Genomic DNA, 20,952 nt, shown 5'->3' with positions numbered 1-20,952 from the left:
ACTGCGTGAAACACACAGGTGTATAAAAATACAACTGCGTGAAACACACAGTAGTATAAAAATACAACTGCGTGAAACACACAGTAGTATTAAACTTCAACTGCGTGAAACACACAGTAGTATGAAACTTCAACTGCGTGAAACACACAGTAGTATGAAACTTCAACTGCGTGAAATACACAGCAGTATGAAAATTCGGCTGCGTGAAACACACAAACTTCACGCATGCGTGGAGTGTATGGAGTACGGGAGTGATTCACGCAATCGTGCGAATAGTCACGGCCCATAATAATCCACCCTTGACATTTTACCCATAATTCTCTCCACGTTTTACCCATGATATTCCACCCTTGACGTTTTACCCATGATACTCGAGGTTTTACCCACGATATTCCACTCGTGACGTTTTACTCATGATATTCCACCCTTGTCATTTTACCCATGATATTCCACCCTTGACGCTTCACCCATGACATTTGACCGATGATATACCACCCTTGACATTTTACTCATGATATTTTACCCTCGATGCTTCACTCTTGAAATTTTACGCATGATAGGTTACCATTGAAAAACAAAACATTGAAAAGAAGAAAAATCAGTTGTCCATTTTGCCCCTGGGGTCCATTTTACACCGCAGTCCGTTTTGCCCCCTGGTCCATTTTCCACCCTCCCCTACCTTCAGTATAACACATAGTTCAGGCGTCTTTTGCCTTACGCTTGAAGGTCTCAGGTGCAGCATAGAGTGGAAGAGTTCCACAGTAAGTCTTCACCATTGACATAACATCAACGAATTTCCACATCCGAAAGTCAGAGACAATCACCAGGGTGTCTTTTTTTCCTCAAGAGACAATTGAATGTTCTCTGACTTCATATCTCTGTGGGTAATTCTTCTACTGTGGAGATGGCCTGCATCATCCCAGATCTGTCAGAACATAAATTTGGATGCACTCTCTCTTTGAGAATGCCCTTCATTCGCTTCACTTTTTACGCTTAACCCTCGATATTTTACACTTGACACTTCACCTTTGATATTTAGTCCTCGATATTTCACCTTGGATATTCAACCCTTGATATTTCACCCCTAACGCTTCATCCTGGATGCTTGACCCTTGATATTTTACGCTGAAGTTTCACCCTTGAAATTTCATTCTTGATGTTACACCCACTCTTGAAATTTCACCCATTCCCTCGAGTTGTTGCTTGAGTGATATCTAAAGATCAGGTTAGGTCGATTTGGCAGATGGTGTCAACTGTGTGTTGATAACAGCTGACCCACGCAGTAAAAATAATCCAGTAAAGTTCCCGTGGACCAGTGAAAGTGATCGTGAATCCACGACAAAAATTGCCGTGGATCCACAGCACCAATGCGAAACGCTCCAGATCCACGACAAAAATTGCCGTGGATCCACGGCACAAATTACCGTGGCGCGTGTGAATAGACACTGCCAAATTTTTTTGCTTGAATTGCGTCAAACAATCATTTTTTTGACTGTTTCATTTTGCGCCACTCGCCCCTATCGAATATACAAATCATGTCCAGAAAAATATAAAGTTTTGATACCAATTTCAGACCATACTAATTCCAAAATATTATTGGTTCGTTATAACGGACGATTGATTTTGAAATACAATCTGCCAATGACTCGGATAGAATATTTTATGAAAAGAGATAGTGCTCAGTTTTCTATAAATTTTATAAATGTACTAGGGGGCTACGCCTCCTGCTCGCTACGCTCGCCAACCCCCCTATGACCCCCATCATCCTTATTCTGATCCTTGTGACCCTTAATCTGACCCTCATAACCCTTATTTTGGCCCGGGTGACTCTTATTCGGATCCTCGTAACTCTTATTCTGACCCTCTTGACCCTGATTCTGTACCTCGTGCCCCTTGTTCTGACCTTCGTGGCCCTTATTTTGACCCTTGTGACCCTTAATCTGACCCTCATAACCCTTATTTTGGCCCGGGTGACTCTTATTCGGATCCTCGTAACTCTTATTCTGACCCTCTTGACCCTGATTCTGAACCTCGTGCCCCTTGTTCTGACCCTCGTGGCCCTTATTTTGACCCTTGTGACTCTTAGTGGTGGAGTCTTAATTTCGAGTAATAAATTTTTATCACCAGAAGTCGATTTGAATTTTTATAATATAGAGAGACTTCCTCAAGTTATTTATTCAAGAATAAGTGATAAATGGCTCATCCAGGATGCCATAATAAATGTGTAAGGGTACCCGTTATAAATATGAGAAGTACTTATCGTGGAAATGACCAGAGAGAAACGAGAGCGATTCATGTGGATTCCTGGTCTATAAACTTGTTTCAGTTATTGATTATAGCTTCTCTTCTAGATTCGTTCTTCATCTTTATTTTTTTTCCCTATATTCCTTTATTACATATCAATAACTTAATTCTCTGTTATATCATTAAAATACTATTTGAATTCCTACAAATTCTCAAGAACTAAATAAAAAATAAAGGTGTGATAAATATATATTCATACTCCATCGGTCACGCTATGACCACCCCGCCGCATTCGATACAATTTTTTGAATAACATTGTTTAAAAACTACAAAAATTTCGAAAAGTTTGACATCTCATTATGAAATGTTTGGTAGCTGAAAAAGAGAATTGTCATTGAAAATTGTTTTTCCAATGGAATCAGGGTTGGGTCGTTCGCTGAAAATCGGGATTTTCTATGGTACATAGTAGAATACTGGTAATTTACCGCTAAACAGTAAAAAAGGTAAAGAACCGGTAGAAAACTACTTAACTCGACTATCACTGCAAATGACCCTCGTAACTGAATTGTACGAGGGTTATATAGTAGAGGCTTCGGATAAGATACCTTAGGCCCTTAGGGACAGTAGGAGAATGGAATTCCGGGAACCCCTATGCCCCCACTACGCGCGCCCATAGAGAGGAGAAAAATAGGGATCAGCGGGTTTCAAACAAGATACCTCGCTCGTTGCGCCCGAATTCAATGAATTTCCATTTTTACTGAATGAATATCGATATCTAATCAATGTATATGTGTTTAATGTTTTGAATTTGTATCGCCCGTGTTCCCTTTTCTCTCTAAACATAACCCCGCGTGATAGAATGGCGCTGATGTTGGGGGTTATTGGTGAACTGGAGGATAATCACTGACGAAAAATTACGATTTATTGATGGGAAAAGTGAAAAAAAAATCGATGCAAATTTCCATTACTTGAAAAAAGTGGTGTGACCCCCCTTCAAGGTCATTAGACCCTCATGATCACTTCGTTCGTCCCTCCCGTTTGATCCTTAACACTGTTTGATCCTTACAACTATTCTCTTCCCATTGAAAAATGACCGGGGCCATAGGTATCTTATAAGAAGCCCACGGAACATAAACATTGGGGAGACGATAAAAGTGCGGAGAGTAGGGGTAGGCCGCGAGCGCTCGCAGCACGAGGTATCTTATAGAGGTATCTTATACGGAGCCTTGCGAAACTGTCCTGCCACCTGGTTTGACCCTTATTTGACCGTTACGACGTTTGATCCTCGCGAGGTATGACCATTGCGGTGTTTGACCCTTGCGAGACATGACTCCTACACGACTTGCGGATGAAACGGGAACTCGACCCCCTCCCTTATCAATGGGGTTGTTCTCGCGCCAGAACAACTGTTCAACTTGTTCTCAATCATGCACACACGCGGTCAAAAAGGTCTAAAACTTCCTTGGTAAATTACCTATTTTTTAACCCTAGATTAGTCACCCACATCGCCGCGCATCGTTTTTCTTCAATTCCAATTGACTGGGTAACCGGAAAAAGTAAAAAAAAAAATTGACTTCGTCAATTGAAATGTCTAAAAATTTATACTAGTTTTTCGAACAACATATTTCCCAAAATTCCCAAAGAAAACAAATTTCGGACAGATGAATTATTTTTTCCCAAGTTGAATTAAATTGCCCATGACGCGACGTTGCCGGAAAGTCACTAACCGCCCGCGGGCAGTGTAGAGTGAATTCGGCAACGATAAAGCCTAAAGCCTAAATCGAATCCCCGCGGAAGCGACCAAGTCGCAAGGTTGCGTTTGGTTACCAGACTAAGGTTAAAATGTAGAAAATTTGATAAAATACCTGGAGTAAACTAAAAGAAGGAAATACAGAATTTACCAAAAGAACAAACTTCGCAACACTCCCGATATTAACAAAAAAATGAAAGCTGAAATCAACGCTCTCAACAAAAACATCTAGTCTCTCCCAGGAGTTCAGGTCCCATCAATGGCTAAAGGTTTGCCGAGAAATTCAGCGCAAACAGGGTAAGGAATATTGGTTCACAATTAAAAAACTCCAGATACAGACCTGAAATGACGATCTCAGAAATAATATCCAACAACCAATCCCTCACCTCTGATACAGACAAAGTTAACGCTTTTGCAGCGTACTTCGAAGACGCATACAAATTGAAGGAATCAGACACCTTTGATGACCTAACGCATGACCTTGTAGACGACTGGTACGATGACTTCTCCCACTCTCCTGCAACCCCTCCCGAAAATATTCCCCTCATTTCCCAAGGCGAATACAAGAGATCCCTCATGAACGGCAAAAATACAGCCCCCGGTCACGATAGCATACGCCGGACAACCTTGAAGAACCTTTCCCACTCAATCCACCTTCACATTAGAAAAAAATTTAATTTCTGTATGAAAAACTCCCACTTCCCACCCGAGTGGAAAAAAGGAATAATCATTGTTATTCCCAAAGTCAATAAAGATATCCACCGAATTGACAGTTACAGACCTATCACACTCCTTCTCTCTTTGGGAAAAATGTTCGAGAAGATTATAAAAAAGCGATTAAACACAGCAACCGATAATGATATTCCTAATTTTCAATTCGACTTCAGGGAACACAAATCCACCTTACATCCCCTAACTATTCTCACATCTAACGTACAAACCGCCAAACACAATAACTTGAAAAGTAACGCTCTATTCCTGGACATGCAGAAAGCCTTCGACAGTGTCTGGCACAAGGGATTGCTCTTCAAACTCAGAAAACTCTACTGTCCCACATATCTCATAAACATTATCCAACAATTCCGACTAAACCGTCGCCTCTCCATTAAAATAAAAAATAGCTTCTCCCACGAATTCTCTGCCCAGCAAGGTGTCCCTCAAGGTTCCCCCCTGTACCCCCTCCTATACAACATATTCTGCCACGATATCCTAGACAACTTTTTTCAGATAAACAATCCCAAGAAATATCTCGTACAATTCGCTGACGACACTGCCCTCATTGGGCACGGCAAAAACTGGGAATCGGCAACGAAAAACCTTCAAGACCTCGCCGATGAAGTCCAGATCTGGTTCAACTAATGGCGACTCCAACTCAATCCTTCCAAATCACAATACATGTAATTCTTCCTCAATCCCCAAAAATCTTCGTCCAACATCACTCTCCAGAACACCCCCATCGATCCCTGTCCCCACACCAGCTATCTGGTTGGGGTATCGGGTATCGGGGTTGGTATCGGGGTTGAAGTTGACTACAATCTTAACTTCAAAGCCCATGCCAATATCATTAAAAAAAAGTGCATTGCTCGAGGTGTGGAGTTCCGAGGCCTCACCTATAAGGACAAAGGGCTCAACACCCATCACATTGTTAAAATATACAAAGCAATATGCCGGCCAATCCTACATTACGCCCATCCTCTTCTCTATTCCAGACCTGGTACCAAAGAAATAATAGGCGTAGCCGAAAGAACCACCCTCCGAAAAATGACAAAAATTCGTCACCCTGACAACCTCCTTCACAACCCCACCAATACCCTCCTTTACGAACGCGCCAAAATAGAACCCACCAACTGACAACGAGTTTTGCTCTTAGCAAACTGGACCATATTCGCGACCTCTGTTACAAGCGTAATCCTAGGATCAGGACTCGTTACAAATACCCTCGGCATACCTTATTTGAAAATCTCAAAGCCATCAGAATTGAGAATATGGGCTCCGACTCCTGGGGAGGCCCTGTCCATCTCCAATAATAAATTGTAAAATTCTGTAACTCCTCACATCATTTCATCCCTTTATATTGTACCATCTCGCCACACACGCAATCCTGTCAAAACCATCGTTACTTTCTCTATCTTCACTCAGTAAAACTGAATTTAAATTTTTTCGTACTTACTCATATCAACTATCATGTACATAATATGTAAATACTTGGCTGAAGGCCCTCGGGCGATGGCCAGTTGCAAATTCTTGCAGGAACTTGCAACGAATTTCGTTAAAAATAAAATAAAATAATACCTGGAGTATTTTTCTTGCCCAACCCTGAATGGAATATAGCAACCTTATATGGAGCCTCCATGGAAAACTACAATCAAAATTAATCGTCCAAATTTTCGGAAGTTTGTCAATGATACCCCTAGTTTAATTATTGTTAAATTTTACTTTATTACTGTTTTTTTAAATTTTGACTCATATTTACAGCCTATAATCTTGCCTCTCTACCTCTTCATTCCTCATTCAATTGGTCCATCATTTCGTTTATTTCAGAAACTCTGTTGAAACAGGTGTCTGCGCTATCTCTCGATCTCCAAAAAATATCTCCATCAACAAACTTAACTAAAAATGATCCTCCAGAGGTGATAACTCCAGAAAAATTGATAGAAATTAATGCAAATTTCCCGTCAGCCTCGCCCTCAATGACTCGAGATCATTCGCCAACTCGAGGGAGGTTCATAACTGCAACGAAACCGATAAAAAAGGGAGAGATACTATTCGTGGAGAAGCCCTTTGCATTTGTCCCTCTGGACCACGAGACTTCGAATTTAGTGTGTGGAAATTGCTGTGGAAGATTTTCCGACATTTCTTATCCATGCAGGGGCTGTGTCGAGGTTTCTTACTGTTCTCCGAAGTGTTGGAAGGAGTCCTGGGGGCTGTACCATCGATGGGAATGCCCTGGGTACGAAATGGGCATCTGGAGACAGATCGGAATTGCACATTTGGCCATTAAAGTTTTATTGGTCTCTGCCACTACTGAAGATATTGAGAAATTTAATGAGGTGCAGAAACTTGTGACGAACATTGAGAAGTTGTCGGATGATGATTTAATGGTTTATAGCATTGTGAGTTGGTAATTTTTTTTATTATAAATATCTTGCTATTATTGCAATGATCCCGAAAATCGAATGTGGAACTTTCATGACTTCTCAATGGTTCATGGCCTCTATATGCACAAATTTTCTAAAACCATATCGTCGCGTTTCATGACCTACATCATTTCTAGGCAAAATTAGAAGATCGTGAAAATCAACGATCACAAAGCTTCCATTCGAAGTAAAAATTGAATATAATAGGCCCTCTTTGAAAATTCCACAATTTTACCTTGAAAAATGAGATGATTTAGATTTTCTTTTGAACGATCGATGCATCTTTATCATTTGATTTTTCTTGGATGTTGAGGAAATTTTCTCGTTTTTTTTTGTAAGAAACATAAAAAAGTGAATTGGCCGGAAAGTTATTGGTTCCAACTACTGGTCGAAGTGAGCGATCGGCCCCTGATTTTGTTATTCTTATTCCAGACTGCTCTCATGCTCTCTCAATATCTCCACGATCACACTGACTTCCAGCACCAAGTGGACCTGAAAAAATCAATAATTGAAAAATTGACAAACAACGAAAATGGAGTGACTTTCAAAATTTCCACTTTGTCCGAGAAAAGAAAATTCCTCGCCAGTTTACTGTTGCGTCACATTCTCCAGCTAATTGCCAATGGCCACGCAATCACGCAACTAAATTTAATGAATACACCAAAAGGCAATATCGTTGATGAACAACAGCAGAGAATTGCCGTTGGGATTTATCCATCCGTCAGTATGATGAATCATTCCTGCGATCCAACAATTATGAACACGTGAGATTTAAATTTGCCTCTATCTACCCACGAAAATTTCACATTTATAATTAATTAGCAATTTTCATGCACTTTCCTCTTGTATTTATTTTCATTCAACTCGATTATTCGCTTCTCGTGAATTTTCGAAAGGACGTATCAAATATAAATTCTTATTTCCGTCAAGTCCGTTATTGCAAGTGTATATTTATTTAATTAACGCGGGTAGTTTGAAGAGGAGATCTCAGAAGATCTCTTTTGTAGTTAGCAAAAAGATGTAGAATTTTTCTCTTTAAACGTAATTGAACATTTTTGTTGAGGAGAGACTACTCTGAAATTTCATAATTCTAAAATTTTTTCAGAATCAATTCAAAAAAGTCGAAAACAAGTAAACTCGGAAAGTTTCAAGTCGGCGAAGGGATAAAACGGATCAGAACTCCAAAAATTCATGAATTTTTTAAATGCCCTAATCTTCAATCGATTGAGTTTAAAATTGGTTGACAAATAATTGATCTGTACGTCAATGAAAACAAGCTTGGATTTGCAAAAATATTTTTATCGCACGCCAGCCTGTAAACCGTCGTTGTGCGATAAAAAAAAAATTAATAAATCGTATTAATGACGTATTCCATGAGTGTGATTACAACCCTCGCTTTTGGCTCTGGCTGTAAATCTCACATTCGCCAAAACGTAATTTATCAACTCAGTTTTGCAGTGAATACGAATGCACTACACTAAATCTGGATATGGATTATTATTGTTTATTGTTTACTGTACAGATTGGTATGGAATGGTAGAATCTGAAAGAACCCAAAATTGCCCGGACGATTGGTCTGAGTTAAGACAAATCAATTTTCTCTTCGCCACAACGCAAATTTGCTAAATCGTGAAATCAACTACTTTTCGCTTTTAACCCAGGATTCACCAAGAGGACAACAATAAAAATGTGAAAACATTCTTATTGCTAAAGATTTGTGAAATCTCAGAGGATATATTCTCACATACTATTGGATTTATAGATATTGTAATCCATCAATTACAATCCGTACTTAAGATACAAATACAGAATTAATCCTTTCTGAATCTATGGATTTATCGTCCGAAAGATGTTAAATAATTTCCAGTCCCGAAGCAAAGCCAAATCACCACCCAAATAACAACTCGGCCCCTTCAACTCGTCCCGGAGACTCAGTTTATCATAACACCAAAACAGGAGAAGACGACTGAATAAATTCCAACTTGTGCGTATAAATTCTATAAATCCTCCCACTACCACACATTCCCGATGCCCGAGATCTCTGTGTTGGAAAGCGACATTTATAGAATTCAGATTACTGTTTGTACTGATAAACCATTGAGATTGCTATTATTGAAATTTATTTTGTGTCGTGCATTGGTGCTACATTCTCGAGATTTCTATATAAATTTATATCTGTTACTTCTATACATTTATGTTTCAGCCGCTTTGTTTATGAATTATCAATGATAAAAGGAGTTGGCTATCCTTTTTTCACTCTTCTCTGATGGGGAAATTATATTCTCTCTCTAATTTAAGGTTGAGGGATGATGGCATTGAATGCCCAATCGATTCCAATCAATTTCATTCGATATTAAGTGAGAGTGCCGACATAAATTTTTGACGTTGACTCTGATTTTCAGGGTTACATTGCGTGTAGGAACCAAATGGCTCGTACGACGCAGTAAAATTTATCGCGTGAACATTCTTATTTCGGATCATTGCTCCATCTCATGTTAAAGGGGAGATATAAATTTCTAAGAAGAGGGTGATTTGAGGCTAATTTTGCCGTTGTTGACAAATAAATTCTTAACAAAGCACTGGACACAAAAATTGTATTAGACTTTTGGCGATATGCACGATGATTTTTTGGGACACTCTGTCTACGGATATTTTCAAATATTCGTGTTTCTTTTCAATCGTGTATACGTGTAAACTATTGGGATTTTTGTCTCGGCCATGTTCTCCGATGACAGGATATCCTTTATATTTGTTGAAAGATCTCCGATCTTGGACGGATTTTACTTGTTCGGTTTCGTCCAATCTGCCTCAGACGGAGGTTCATATTTGTTTCTCATATGAAACGGGTTCGAAGACGATTCATTAAAAATTGAGACACTTGAAACTCTTCGGACTTTGCTTTTGTTCCACTTTTTTAAGGCTCTTGATGAGCCCTGAAACTCTCAGATTCATGGTTAAAGTATTTTCTCCGTAATTGCATTCATCTCAGAATCAAGTTGTTTTAAGACAAAATATGAAAATTTCGCCATCTTCTTGCCCATTAAAATCGTGTATCAAAAAACTTTGTTATACCCGGGTAATAGCTGTAATTAATGGAAAAGTAGTAATATCCGTTTGTTTTTTCCCTTGTATTTATTTTAATTTAATTCATTTTTTCTTTCCAGTTTCTGGAACGACTATTTAATCGTTAAATCGATGAAAGACGTCGGAATTGGGGACGAAATCTTCAACTGCTATGGTACGTGAATAGAGAATCTCAGAGTAATGGAAAAGAGAGAAGGAAAAAGGGTGAATTTCAATGTCTGGAATAATTAATGACTGCGACGTTTTCATGGATGATTTATGCTGTTTCTTTTAGGACCGCATTTCCGTCGTATGTCGGTGGAGGAGCGTCAGAGGGCCCTAAAAAGCCAGTACTGCTTTCAATGCAAGTGTCTGTCATGCACAGATACCGATCTGCAATGCTTTTTGGTAATAAAAAATTTTGGTTACCTTGTGGATTGCTGTGTACAATGGGAGAAGGGTTTGAGACAGTACTCTTCAACGATTTATATCTGACGTAGAGTTTCTCAGTATTCGTAGGCAATCGGTGGAAAGTTTGTTCACAGAGGAAGAAAAGTTTTAGTTTTTAGGGATTTATCTCTCATCTCTTCGAATGACTCTTAGCATTGGCAATTTTTATCATGGAAACTGAGAGATGAAATTTCCAAATTTTTAGGATCAAAACGTTACTGAATCTCAGTAAGATGTCATTCTATTATAATTATTGTTATTATTATTATTATTTTTTACTCGTAAATGAGATCACTGAGCGATCTTTGAGGGTTCCGACTTCATCGTGAAGACCGTTCAGCAAGCTAAGCGATACAAACTTCCTAATCGCTCTACAATAGTGCTCCCTCTAACCAGAGGGTGAGCTCTACTGTAGTCCAGAATCATTCTACCTAAGTAGACGAGAGACCCAAGGATGACAGCCTTTTGCATTTGGCCAGCAAATATTAGGTGTGGGATTTAATTTCTACAGATTTTTTCTTCGAGCTTAAAATTATATTTAAAATAGAAATTTATTCGCGGTCTTTTCTGGTTTTGAAAGGATCGGACAATAGGTTTCAGAACACGGATCGACAAGTCTATGTAAGTTACATAACCTTTCAGAATAGCAGAGTTTACAATGGCAACTGATAAACAGCCCATTCGGCACTGCATTTTATACGAATTCCATCAAGGAAAAAATGCTTCTGAAGCACGGGAGTCAATGTGTAGTGTTCTTGGTGCCGACGTTGTATCTTATGCAACGTATAATTATTAGTACAAACGTTTTAGAAGTGGTGATTTCGATCTGAGTGACCAGCCGCGTCCTGAACAGCCTCGAAAATTTACAGATGCGGAATTGCAAGTTCTACTGGATGAAGACTTAACGCAAACGCAACAAGAGCTTGCAGCTCAGTTAAGAGTCACCCGAACAGCTATTTCTAAGCGTTTGCGTCAAATGGGAAAAATCCAAAAACTTAGAAGGTGGGTCCCACATGTGTTGATCGAACACAACCTAGGTCAACGTATGAACACGTGCCTTTCACTGCTTGCCCGGCAACAAAAAAAGGACTTCTTGCGGAGAATTGTGACGGGTGATGAAATAGTATATTTCGATACGAGTGCGGAAAAGAGTTTTTTGGCTCGTGGGAGGTTTATAGCACGAGCTGAAGGCGAGTGATATAATCCCACGAGCCAAAAAACACTTTTCCCACGAGTATCGAATGATATTTTTCATCACAATGTGTGGAAAAGGGACGTTTTAGTCACGTGAAGCGTCATAGAAAACGATGGGCAATATTTCCAAGATTAAGTTCGTTGTTCTCTATTTTTTTATATTAAATAAATTTACTGCAAAATCTGTAAAAATTAAGTCACACACCTAATATGAAGGCATTACGCCTATAGCCGGGTATGATTTCGAGCGTAGATATGAAGGACTGCTTCATTCCCCTTAGAGAGCCAATAATGATGACAACCAATTTTATTCTGAACTCCCGGTTCAGTTGACGTAGCTCGAACAGAAGTGGTTGATACTTGAGCCATATGGCCACTTCCTTAGCTGCTATAAGGGGTGTTCCATACTATTTCAATCAACTTTTTTTCGATTTCGATGAAAGTTGAATATGATATTGTGACGTTTTAGGTAGTTCACTCACTGCCTTCAATCCTGAGTGATACTACCTTGAGTGACTAGTTCTTGTGACTAGTCACTATTAGTAAGAGAACCTTTTATACTTCCTTGCTAGGGCCGTCAAACACCCTATACCCAGTTAACTATTACGGTTACGCTTACGGGGGATCCGCTCACTTCCGGAATAGTAGGATGTAGGGATTTTAACGATGTAGCTATGGTACACTCAATGTCTGGTAAAAGCTATAGGTTTATTCTTGACTAAACTACGAACTAAATACAAGACACTGATTCGGTTGGGGGGGTTCGGTATACGCGGTATTAAAAGTGGAGGAGCTGAGATGACCGTTCAGCTTCACTCCCGTACTCACTCTGACTCTTATGAGTCCTCAAAAGTTCCAAGACNCCTATACCCAGTTAACTATTACGGTTACGCTTACGAGGGATCCGCTCACTTCCGGAATAGTAGGATGTAGGGATTTTAACGATGTAGCTATGGTACACTCAATGTCTGGTAAAAGCTATAGGTTTATTCTTGACTAAACTACGAACTAAATACAAGACACTGATTCGGTTGGGGGGGTTCGGTATACGCGGTATTAAAAGTGGAGGAGCTGAGATGACCGTTCAGCTTCACTCCCGTACTCACTCTGACTCTTATGAGTCCTCAAAAGTTCCAAGACTCGAAATTGCAGATGTAAGCAATCTCACGGTCCTGGTGCACTAATACAGTTTCATGTCATCACTGACACAAAACTAAAACAGTCAAACAGCTCTTCTTCTAAGAAGCTGGACTCAAGTGTCACCATGGGAATGCTGAGTTCTGCTCGTGAACGATGAGACAAAAATCACATTTCTTTTCCCATCGTTTAGAATTATAACTTGAATGTAACGTATTATTCATAATACGTCATTGTTATTCACAAACAATCGACGTATTGATCACAATACGTCACAATATAGAAGTGTTGCAAGCATGCCTTGAAATGTTATTTAAAAAAAAATGTTTTTTGAAAATTATGCGAAATCAAAATTTTTAGGTTGTACCAGGTAGGTAATTTAAAAAAAAATTATAACTCGATAAATATAAACTTTATCAAAGAAGTGTAAATGACCTTTTTTACTCAAAACATGTGTAAGTTTCGGGAAAAAAAATCCAGACTCGAAAAAGTTGAATTTACAATGAATTAATCAATAAACAAATTAAAAAGTTAACAACAAATCATGAGGGTAGGTCGTGACAAAATCGAAAAAAATATACGCTATAGAGTAATTATCTAAGAATTGCCGGTACAATTGGCGTTCACTAATCTCCAGCAGTTCCCGAGATATTTAGTTTTTTATGAGGCTCTCGGCTGAGAGCGGAGATGTCAGCGTGCTGCGGTGAGTGGATTTGGTACCATCTCCGATGCCTAGGTTCTCAGTGTTATCAGTGTCTTGGAAATAAATTGAATCGATTGTCTACTATTGAATTAAATTGTGAGTCAAATTCAAATTATAACACATTATCTAAAAAACAATAAGATCAATTTATTAACAAATTCTGCCGGAACATTTACAAATGTACAATGTTACATGCATCAGACATGGCTATTTCACTATTTATTTGATACTACATGACATTGTGGATCTGAAATTCATCGTCAAGAGAAGAAGTTTTACACTGAAGACTATGGGCATTAATAATTGGTACATAAGAATGACGGGTTCCGGTGATGGTTGAAGCATTGGAAAATCGAGTTTTCAAAGCCTCTTGTTCTGTTCTATGTTCCTCATTTTTACAAAAGATACTTTCTATTGATTTTATTGAGTCTTTGGCGAATTCATAAGTCTTGTGGTGTTTTAATTTGATTTTCAACCGGTCGTTGTAAACTCGCTGGAGTTGTAGCTCTCTTCACCATTCCACCGATGCCATCACATGGCGATTTTCCATGGGATGTTGCACAGAAATGCCACTCATACCGAAGTCCAATTCATGGTAAATGAGATTAATTAAATTTTTCCTATTTTTGTATTGAGAACTGGCGCGGGCCAAAAAATAATTTTTTTTATGTCGCGCCGTGCAATAAGTCGAGTTTATCGCACGCTGCGCTTCGCGCAGCCTGCTCAAAACTCGACTTCTGCACGACTTGATATAAAATATTATAGAGCACTCGGTAATAAATTTCGTTTTCAACGAATGTGTGGTCGTGTGTTTGGTGGTTTGTGTGTTCGATGTGTTCATCTACACATTCGTTGAAAACGAAATTTGTGCCCTTGTACTCTAATGTACTATTATTGATTTGACTGTATGTACTTTTTAAGCGGTTAATGACTTTTCTAAGGAACAGATGAACGGCTGCGGTGTCATCATTTAGAGACTCAGAAACTAAAACAAAACTATCGTGCTTCAACTCAGTGCCATCTCGATGATAAGCAATGATGATTAGGTGAAGGGTTACTTAATCTTTTATCCAGTGATAACCTTAAACAGCATCCTGAATTAAAAAACTAATTTTCCGCGAAGTCAATAAGAATTATGAATTCGCCAAGTTTTAAACTCTCTTTGCATTGATTCAAAAATACGTGTTGGCTTTTAGCAATGAAATCATGCTGTCGGAGGGCCTTCAAATCAATACACAAATTAGTTATGAATGAGTCCGTTTGTTCAGTACTTTGGATCAATTCAGATCGGTCAGTAGCAGTCTAAATCATGTAAGTCACTGAATCAATAGAATTTACGTCACAAATCTCCTCCAAATGCAATTGAATGTTCTCTATGCCTGGACATTTAGAGCATTCACCGAAGTGGCACAATGAAGTGGGTTGTTCACACATGAGCAGGCATCGAGTGCGTCCGGTAATTGCAATGCTTTGATTCCTAATAATTTTAATTTAACATTTTGATGAATTTCACGTCGCCTAAGGCAGGGCACCTCCTGTGGTGCGGTTGACCTTATGCATCAGTTGACTGTCCATTGACATTTCCGGGAATCATTTCATTGTGAATAAGTAATGTAAAGTCAGGAATACCTGTTTTGCAATCTCCCGTAATTCATTGTTGATTGAATTTCGAAGAAAATACCACGCTGAGAACCCATTGGGTATGATTCACTCCGCGCGTTTTTCTTGAAGTTTGAAAAAAGTCTTTCGGTTTGATTGAAGTAATATGGAACGTCCCATATTGCTTTCAACCGAAGCCGAGAACTCAATGACAGATGATTTTGTCATCAAAATCGAAGAGGACAATGTCAAGTTTGGTTGCAGCGATAGGCCTGACGGACTCAATATCTCCTGGAGCATAAGACAGCACCGGCGTTCTGTCTATTCCATAGGAGTGCCGCAAATGATGATATAGTACTCTTAAAGCCGCATTATGACGATGAATATAACTCGTGATTGCATACGTCAGACAAGCCGATAAAAGATATGCATGGGAGTTTCCGGGGACTGTCTGCAAGCCCGACGGCGAGTGTCTGGAACTTGCAACCCCATAACGCGATTCTGATAGACTAGAGTGTTTATTACGCGATCTTGACACACGCAAATTAAATCCTCATCGTTTTGGACATCAAGCCATCATACTTCAAGAAAGAAAAAGTCAGCTGGACGGACAGGATTTTAGAATTTCCTTACTCGTTGAATTTATGTAACCGCGGGTTCCTAAAAATTAGGGATCTATTCCTAGAGACTAAAACTTTTTATCTTCATTTAAACTGAATTTCGTAGGAAATTATTGTTTTATGGGGATCAAAGTAAAAAAAAAAAACAAAACTTAAATTTTTTTGGGAAAAGTGAATTACAGAAACGTTGATTTTTCTATAGAAAGCATCAAAGGTCTTTAAAAATTGGAATTTTCATGAAAAATTCCAATTTTTACGAAAAACTTTAATTTTTTAAATCTAGGATTTTCACAAAAATATTGAATTTTGAAGGAAATTTAAAATTTCTATGGAAAACTACGTTTTTTATTTACGAAAAATATGAATATTTCTTTTCATGGTTTCTCCCATCATCATTATCATCCAATTTCCAATTTTCCTCAAACGCACTTCCAACCTCGCTAACTTCAACAATTGATTTCAGGATCGTTTTACTGCATTTAAATGTTCCTCATGCTCGGGTCCCCTGACCCCCGTCAACAAAGCCTTCTCCTGCCTGGACTGTCACAACTCAACGAAGATTGATGTGGCTTCGCAAACGAAGGATTTGGAAACAGCACAAGACCTCTTCGCCTCGTCCCAGGACCTCCTAGACCTGGAGAAATTCGAGGAATCCAAGAAAAAACTCCTTCAATGTCTAAACATCCGCATGAAAATCCTATTCAGGCACCACGAGGACGTAGCAATAACCCTAGACTCTCTGGGAAAGGTATCAGTGATAATGGGTCAATGGTTGGAGGCAATATCATATCTTGAGGACAGCATAATCACAGTTGAGGAGAAATTCGGCGGAGACAGTATCGAAGTTGCTAACGAGTTAAATAAAATCACTGACGTTTGCATTCAATACCTCCAGAAGGACATGAACAGAAGGTCGGAGATTTACAAGTGAGTGGAACATTTAAATCTCAAGTAGTTTGGATCGATTCAATGGAACGGTGGGTTCACCTTTGTGCATACATTCCAGACTTTTTTTTTGGTTACAAGAGCATCGACTCGATTGAATATGAGGTGAAAAACTTATTCACTCAGCTATTGCTTGTGGACTGACTCTTAGAAGTTTTCTCTTTCGAAATTGACGTTGAAACTTTAAAGAGGTTGAACTAACATTAGTTTGTCAATTTCATTGGTGCATCAAATTTTAGGTGGGAGATAAGTGGGATGTGACTGAGTTGAAAGAAAGAAAATGGGTCTGGCCTCTTTTTTTTATGTGGTTGTCGTGAACAACCGGCACAAGAACAAGGACCATGTGTTGTCCTCTTTCAGAATGTATGTGACTGTGAATGGTTACGGCGGGATGTTTATTTTCTGTGAATTTGAGAATTTATGGTGGAGAAAAAAAGTGAAGGAACACAAGTGATGAACTGCAGCTGAAATTTGGAACAGAGAAACTGTTGTGGATGGTTATTCAAGTAGTTCGGGCAATTTTTTCGGGGGGAAGTTCTTTTCAGAGTTCATAGAATAGAGCAAGATTATTTTTTAGGCGCAATATCAACCTTAGTTTCCGAAAAAAATTTCGAGAAAACGATCTTTGAAATAATGAAATTTAACACATTGCGACCATAAGAGCTGTATTCTCCCACCTTCAATCTAATAGTTCATAGTCTTGAAGCGTTTTAATTTTTTTTGTGACATTAAAAAACAAGTTTCTGGACAGATAATCGCAAACAATCAAATTAAAAACTTTTCGATCGGTACGACGGCCATATTCGGTGGTTGCAATCTACGCATTCCTGACGTCTGGCAACGGTCCGCTCAAGTGACTACTCCAACTGAATTTACGAGTTATATGCAACACGTGCAGTGTTGCCGTATTATTATTAGAGGTTAGACCAACGAGAGTCAAGTGTGAAATTGAATAAAATATTGTTCATAATATTCATTGAACAAATTTCCGAAAAAATGTATTCAACAAGGAAAAATCTGAAAAAGTATGGGAATGGCAACATTTTCGGCAAAACTGAAATCTTGTTTGAAAAAATGTTGCTAACTTGAACGAAATACTTGGATATCCTTAACCCTTAAGTGGTCGCATAATGAAGGAATCCCCGCTGTTTTTCGATGTTTCTTTTCACAGAAAAACTTTGTGAATGAAAAATCCATAAAAATTTGTATTCCTACTTTCAAATATATGGAACACATCAACATCTTTTTTTCGGTCCAGACTTACATCAATGAATTATTAAAATCTTCTGAAAACTCGACTCGCTGACAATCCCCATGTTTAACCTCAAAATTTCATTATTTTGCACTTTTTCAAGTAGAGTTCTTGGATTATCTGACAACTATTTCGCGTCCATACCCCCATTTCCTATTCATTGAAAGTTCAAAATTATCTGTGAATGTGGAATAATTTTTTTTTTGTTCGATTTTTTTTCTCGAAATCGTAAAATACACGGGGCGGAGATTCTCTTACCGTGCAACCAACTACGTTCGGTGGAAAGCTGCGACCACTTAACGGTTAAGGGTCTTTCACATCTTTTTCAACCGTTACATTTGAGAGGTTTAAAAAGAAAAAATGAAAGTGTTAATTTATGTATTTTTTTTCAGTCAAGATTTTACGTATGGCTGAAAAGTTATATTTGTTTAAAAAAAGAAAATAGTAAAAATCATTGAAAATTTCTGTACGGAACAGTGTCGGCACTTACCGGAAGAATTTGAAAAAAGAAATTTGTGCTTTGAAGGCATATTATGTATTTTAATTCCGGATATCAGAGGAAGATTGTCGATAGACGTGTGAAAAAATCGTATAGAAATTCTATTGCATTTGCGTATCTGATATTCGGATATTTCTATACGAGTATTTCCCTCATCGGAATCTCGGCCAATAGGAGGCACGTTGCTAAGGGAGAATAAACAAAATAATTGAAATGCGAAAGTGTAGGTTGTACCACATTGACATCAAATGCTGCCCTCCAGTGACCGAAATTCCGATGGAGGAAATACTCCTCCAAAATACCCGTCGAGCTTCAAAATGCATCGGGTATTTCCCTCAACCTTTCCTGCAAACAAACGATCGTATCAAGTTTTGGAGGTTTAAAAATCCGGAGCGCGAAGTGCTTCGTTGCAAACAACTCTCGTTTGTTTGCAATGAAGCTATAGTCGAACTGAAATTTCTTTACCTTTGGGCGGCAATGTTCAGGTTGTTTCCCTCCACCTAACAACGCGTTTTGATGATCCCTCTGCGGCAGAAACATAGTCCGCTATTATATATAAATAAACACGTGAGACCCACGTGTTTTGAATTTATTTATTCCTATGAGTGAAAGAACCTTCCTAAAAAAATTGTTCATCAGCTCTGAGTGTTGATTGAACGATTGTGTAGGGAAATTCATAAGAATACGGTGAGTAGTTTAGGAAAAAAATTATTGCCCATTGGTTATACTCAATGCTAATGATCTTTTTAAATTTGCGCTTCGCTAGTTAAGTTGACGTAAGGAAAAATTGTCAAACGGAAAAATTGTCAAATGAGAATGCGAACCCTGACGGAACCTGTAGACTGCTAGTAGAGAGTGAGTTGACTCTCTATTTGTTCCTGGAGTGGAGAGAAAGTTGAGAGATCGTGGAGAGTTGGACTGACAGGGCCAATTCTCTACTCATGAGTACTTTTAGAGAGTAGATAGCTGAGGGGAGGACTATTCTGGGCTTCGTGGATTTAGGCCCTTGAGTAATCAGACCCTCTAATCTTTAGAACCTTCGACCTCATGCCTCTCTGAACGCCCAGAGCCGAAATTTTTTGTGAACGCTGAATGTTATGGCCCTAAAACCTTCCACCCCCTACAGATTATGAATCATAATGTGACCCTTATATTTTCAGAGCCTTGTTGATTCTGACCCTTAGATTTTGACCCTAAAAATTTCTGACCCTTAAAAAAGTCTGACTGTCAAATATTTGAACCATATTATTTTTGACCCTTAAAATGAGGCCAACTGTCTACTATCTACTTTTGTAGAGAGTGGAGAGTTGGGATCTGATGCTTGGTGGAGGCTACTCTCCACTCTCTACAATTGGTGGAGAGTGGATAGTTGGGATTGCGGACTCAATATATTGTGACCCTTAATGCTTCTGACCATAAGATTTTGGATTTTGACCCTAAAAATTTCTGACCCTTAAAAAAGTCTGACTGTCAAATATTTGAACCATATTATTTTTTACCCTTAAAATGAGGCCAACTGTCTAGCTCCGTGAAGTGGGCACCCCACTTGGTTGGATTTGAACCAAAATTTCATAATTGATAGATTTTGAGCTACTCGTGATAGTAGTAACGTTTTTCTTGTTTGTAGTTTGAAATGGAGCGTCCAATTCGTTTTTGAAATACAGTTAGGAACTATTCCATAGTTAAAGCTGGAGTGACATTGGATTCTCGTCTGCAATCGTTTGTAGTTGATTGTAGTTGTGGAAATTTCACGATCGGAATCAATAAACATTCAATCGATTTTTTTTAACAGTTAGGAACTATTTCATAGTTGTATTTGAAATGACGTGGGATTCTTATCTGCAATCGTTTGTAGTTGATTGTAGTTGTGGAAATTTCACGATCGGAATCAATAAACATTCAATCGATTTTTTTTAACAGTTAGGAACTATTTCATAGTTGTATTTGAAATGACGTGGGATTCTTATCTGCAATCGTTTGTAGTTGATTGTAGTTGTGGAAATTTCACGATCGGAATCAATAAACATTCAATCGATTTTTTTTAACAGTTAGGAACTATTTCATAGTTGTATTTGAAATGACGTGGGATTCTTATCTGCAATCGTTTGTAGTTGTTTGTAGTGCTCACAAATTTCCAATGCACCGAGAAAACGGGGTGGCAGACAGTTGAGATATGTAAAAGAATACGTTTGGAGTTGTTGTTGGAAGTGAAAAAAATTAAAAAGAAAAGAAGATCCATATGAACCAACGTCCATACGTGATTGTAGTTTTGGAATTTTTCCAATCCATACTCAAATGAGCATCCAATCGATTGTCGGAGTACAAGTGGGAACTGTTGAATAACTATAGCCAAAATGGC

General features: G+C 38.6%; 1 protein-coding gene across 1 annotated transcript in view; it reads left to right on the top strand.

Moving 5' to 3' along the window:
* The window catches only part of LOC107036237 (SET and MYND domain-containing protein 4), a 72,744-nt gene that overhangs the window by 21,539 nt on the left and 30,253 nt on the right, over positions 1-20,952 (top strand). Inside the window, exons 2-6 of the mRNA XM_015254042.1 lie at positions 6,536-7,107; positions 7,564-7,895; positions 10,296-10,369; positions 10,490-10,602; positions 16,361-16,824. Of these exons, the coding sequence (XP_015109528.1) occupies positions 6,536-7,107; positions 7,564-7,895; positions 10,296-10,369; positions 10,490-10,602; positions 16,361-16,824 (1,555 nt within the window). The remainder of the gene's footprint in view (positions 1-6,535; positions 7,108-7,563; positions 7,896-10,295; positions 10,370-10,489; positions 10,603-16,360; positions 16,825-20,952) is intronic.

The sequence above is a fragment of the Diachasma alloeum genome, unplaced genomic scaffold, assembly GCF_001412515.2.
Source record: "Diachasma alloeum isolate Michigan unplaced genomic scaffold, Dall2.0 Dall_scaffold_00207, whole genome shotgun sequence".
NCBI lineage: Eukaryota > Metazoa > Arthropoda > Insecta > Hymenoptera > Braconidae > Diachasma > Diachasma alloeum.
Note: the sequence above shows the minus strand (reverse complement) of the source record. Positions and strands in the feature narration are given on the sequence as shown.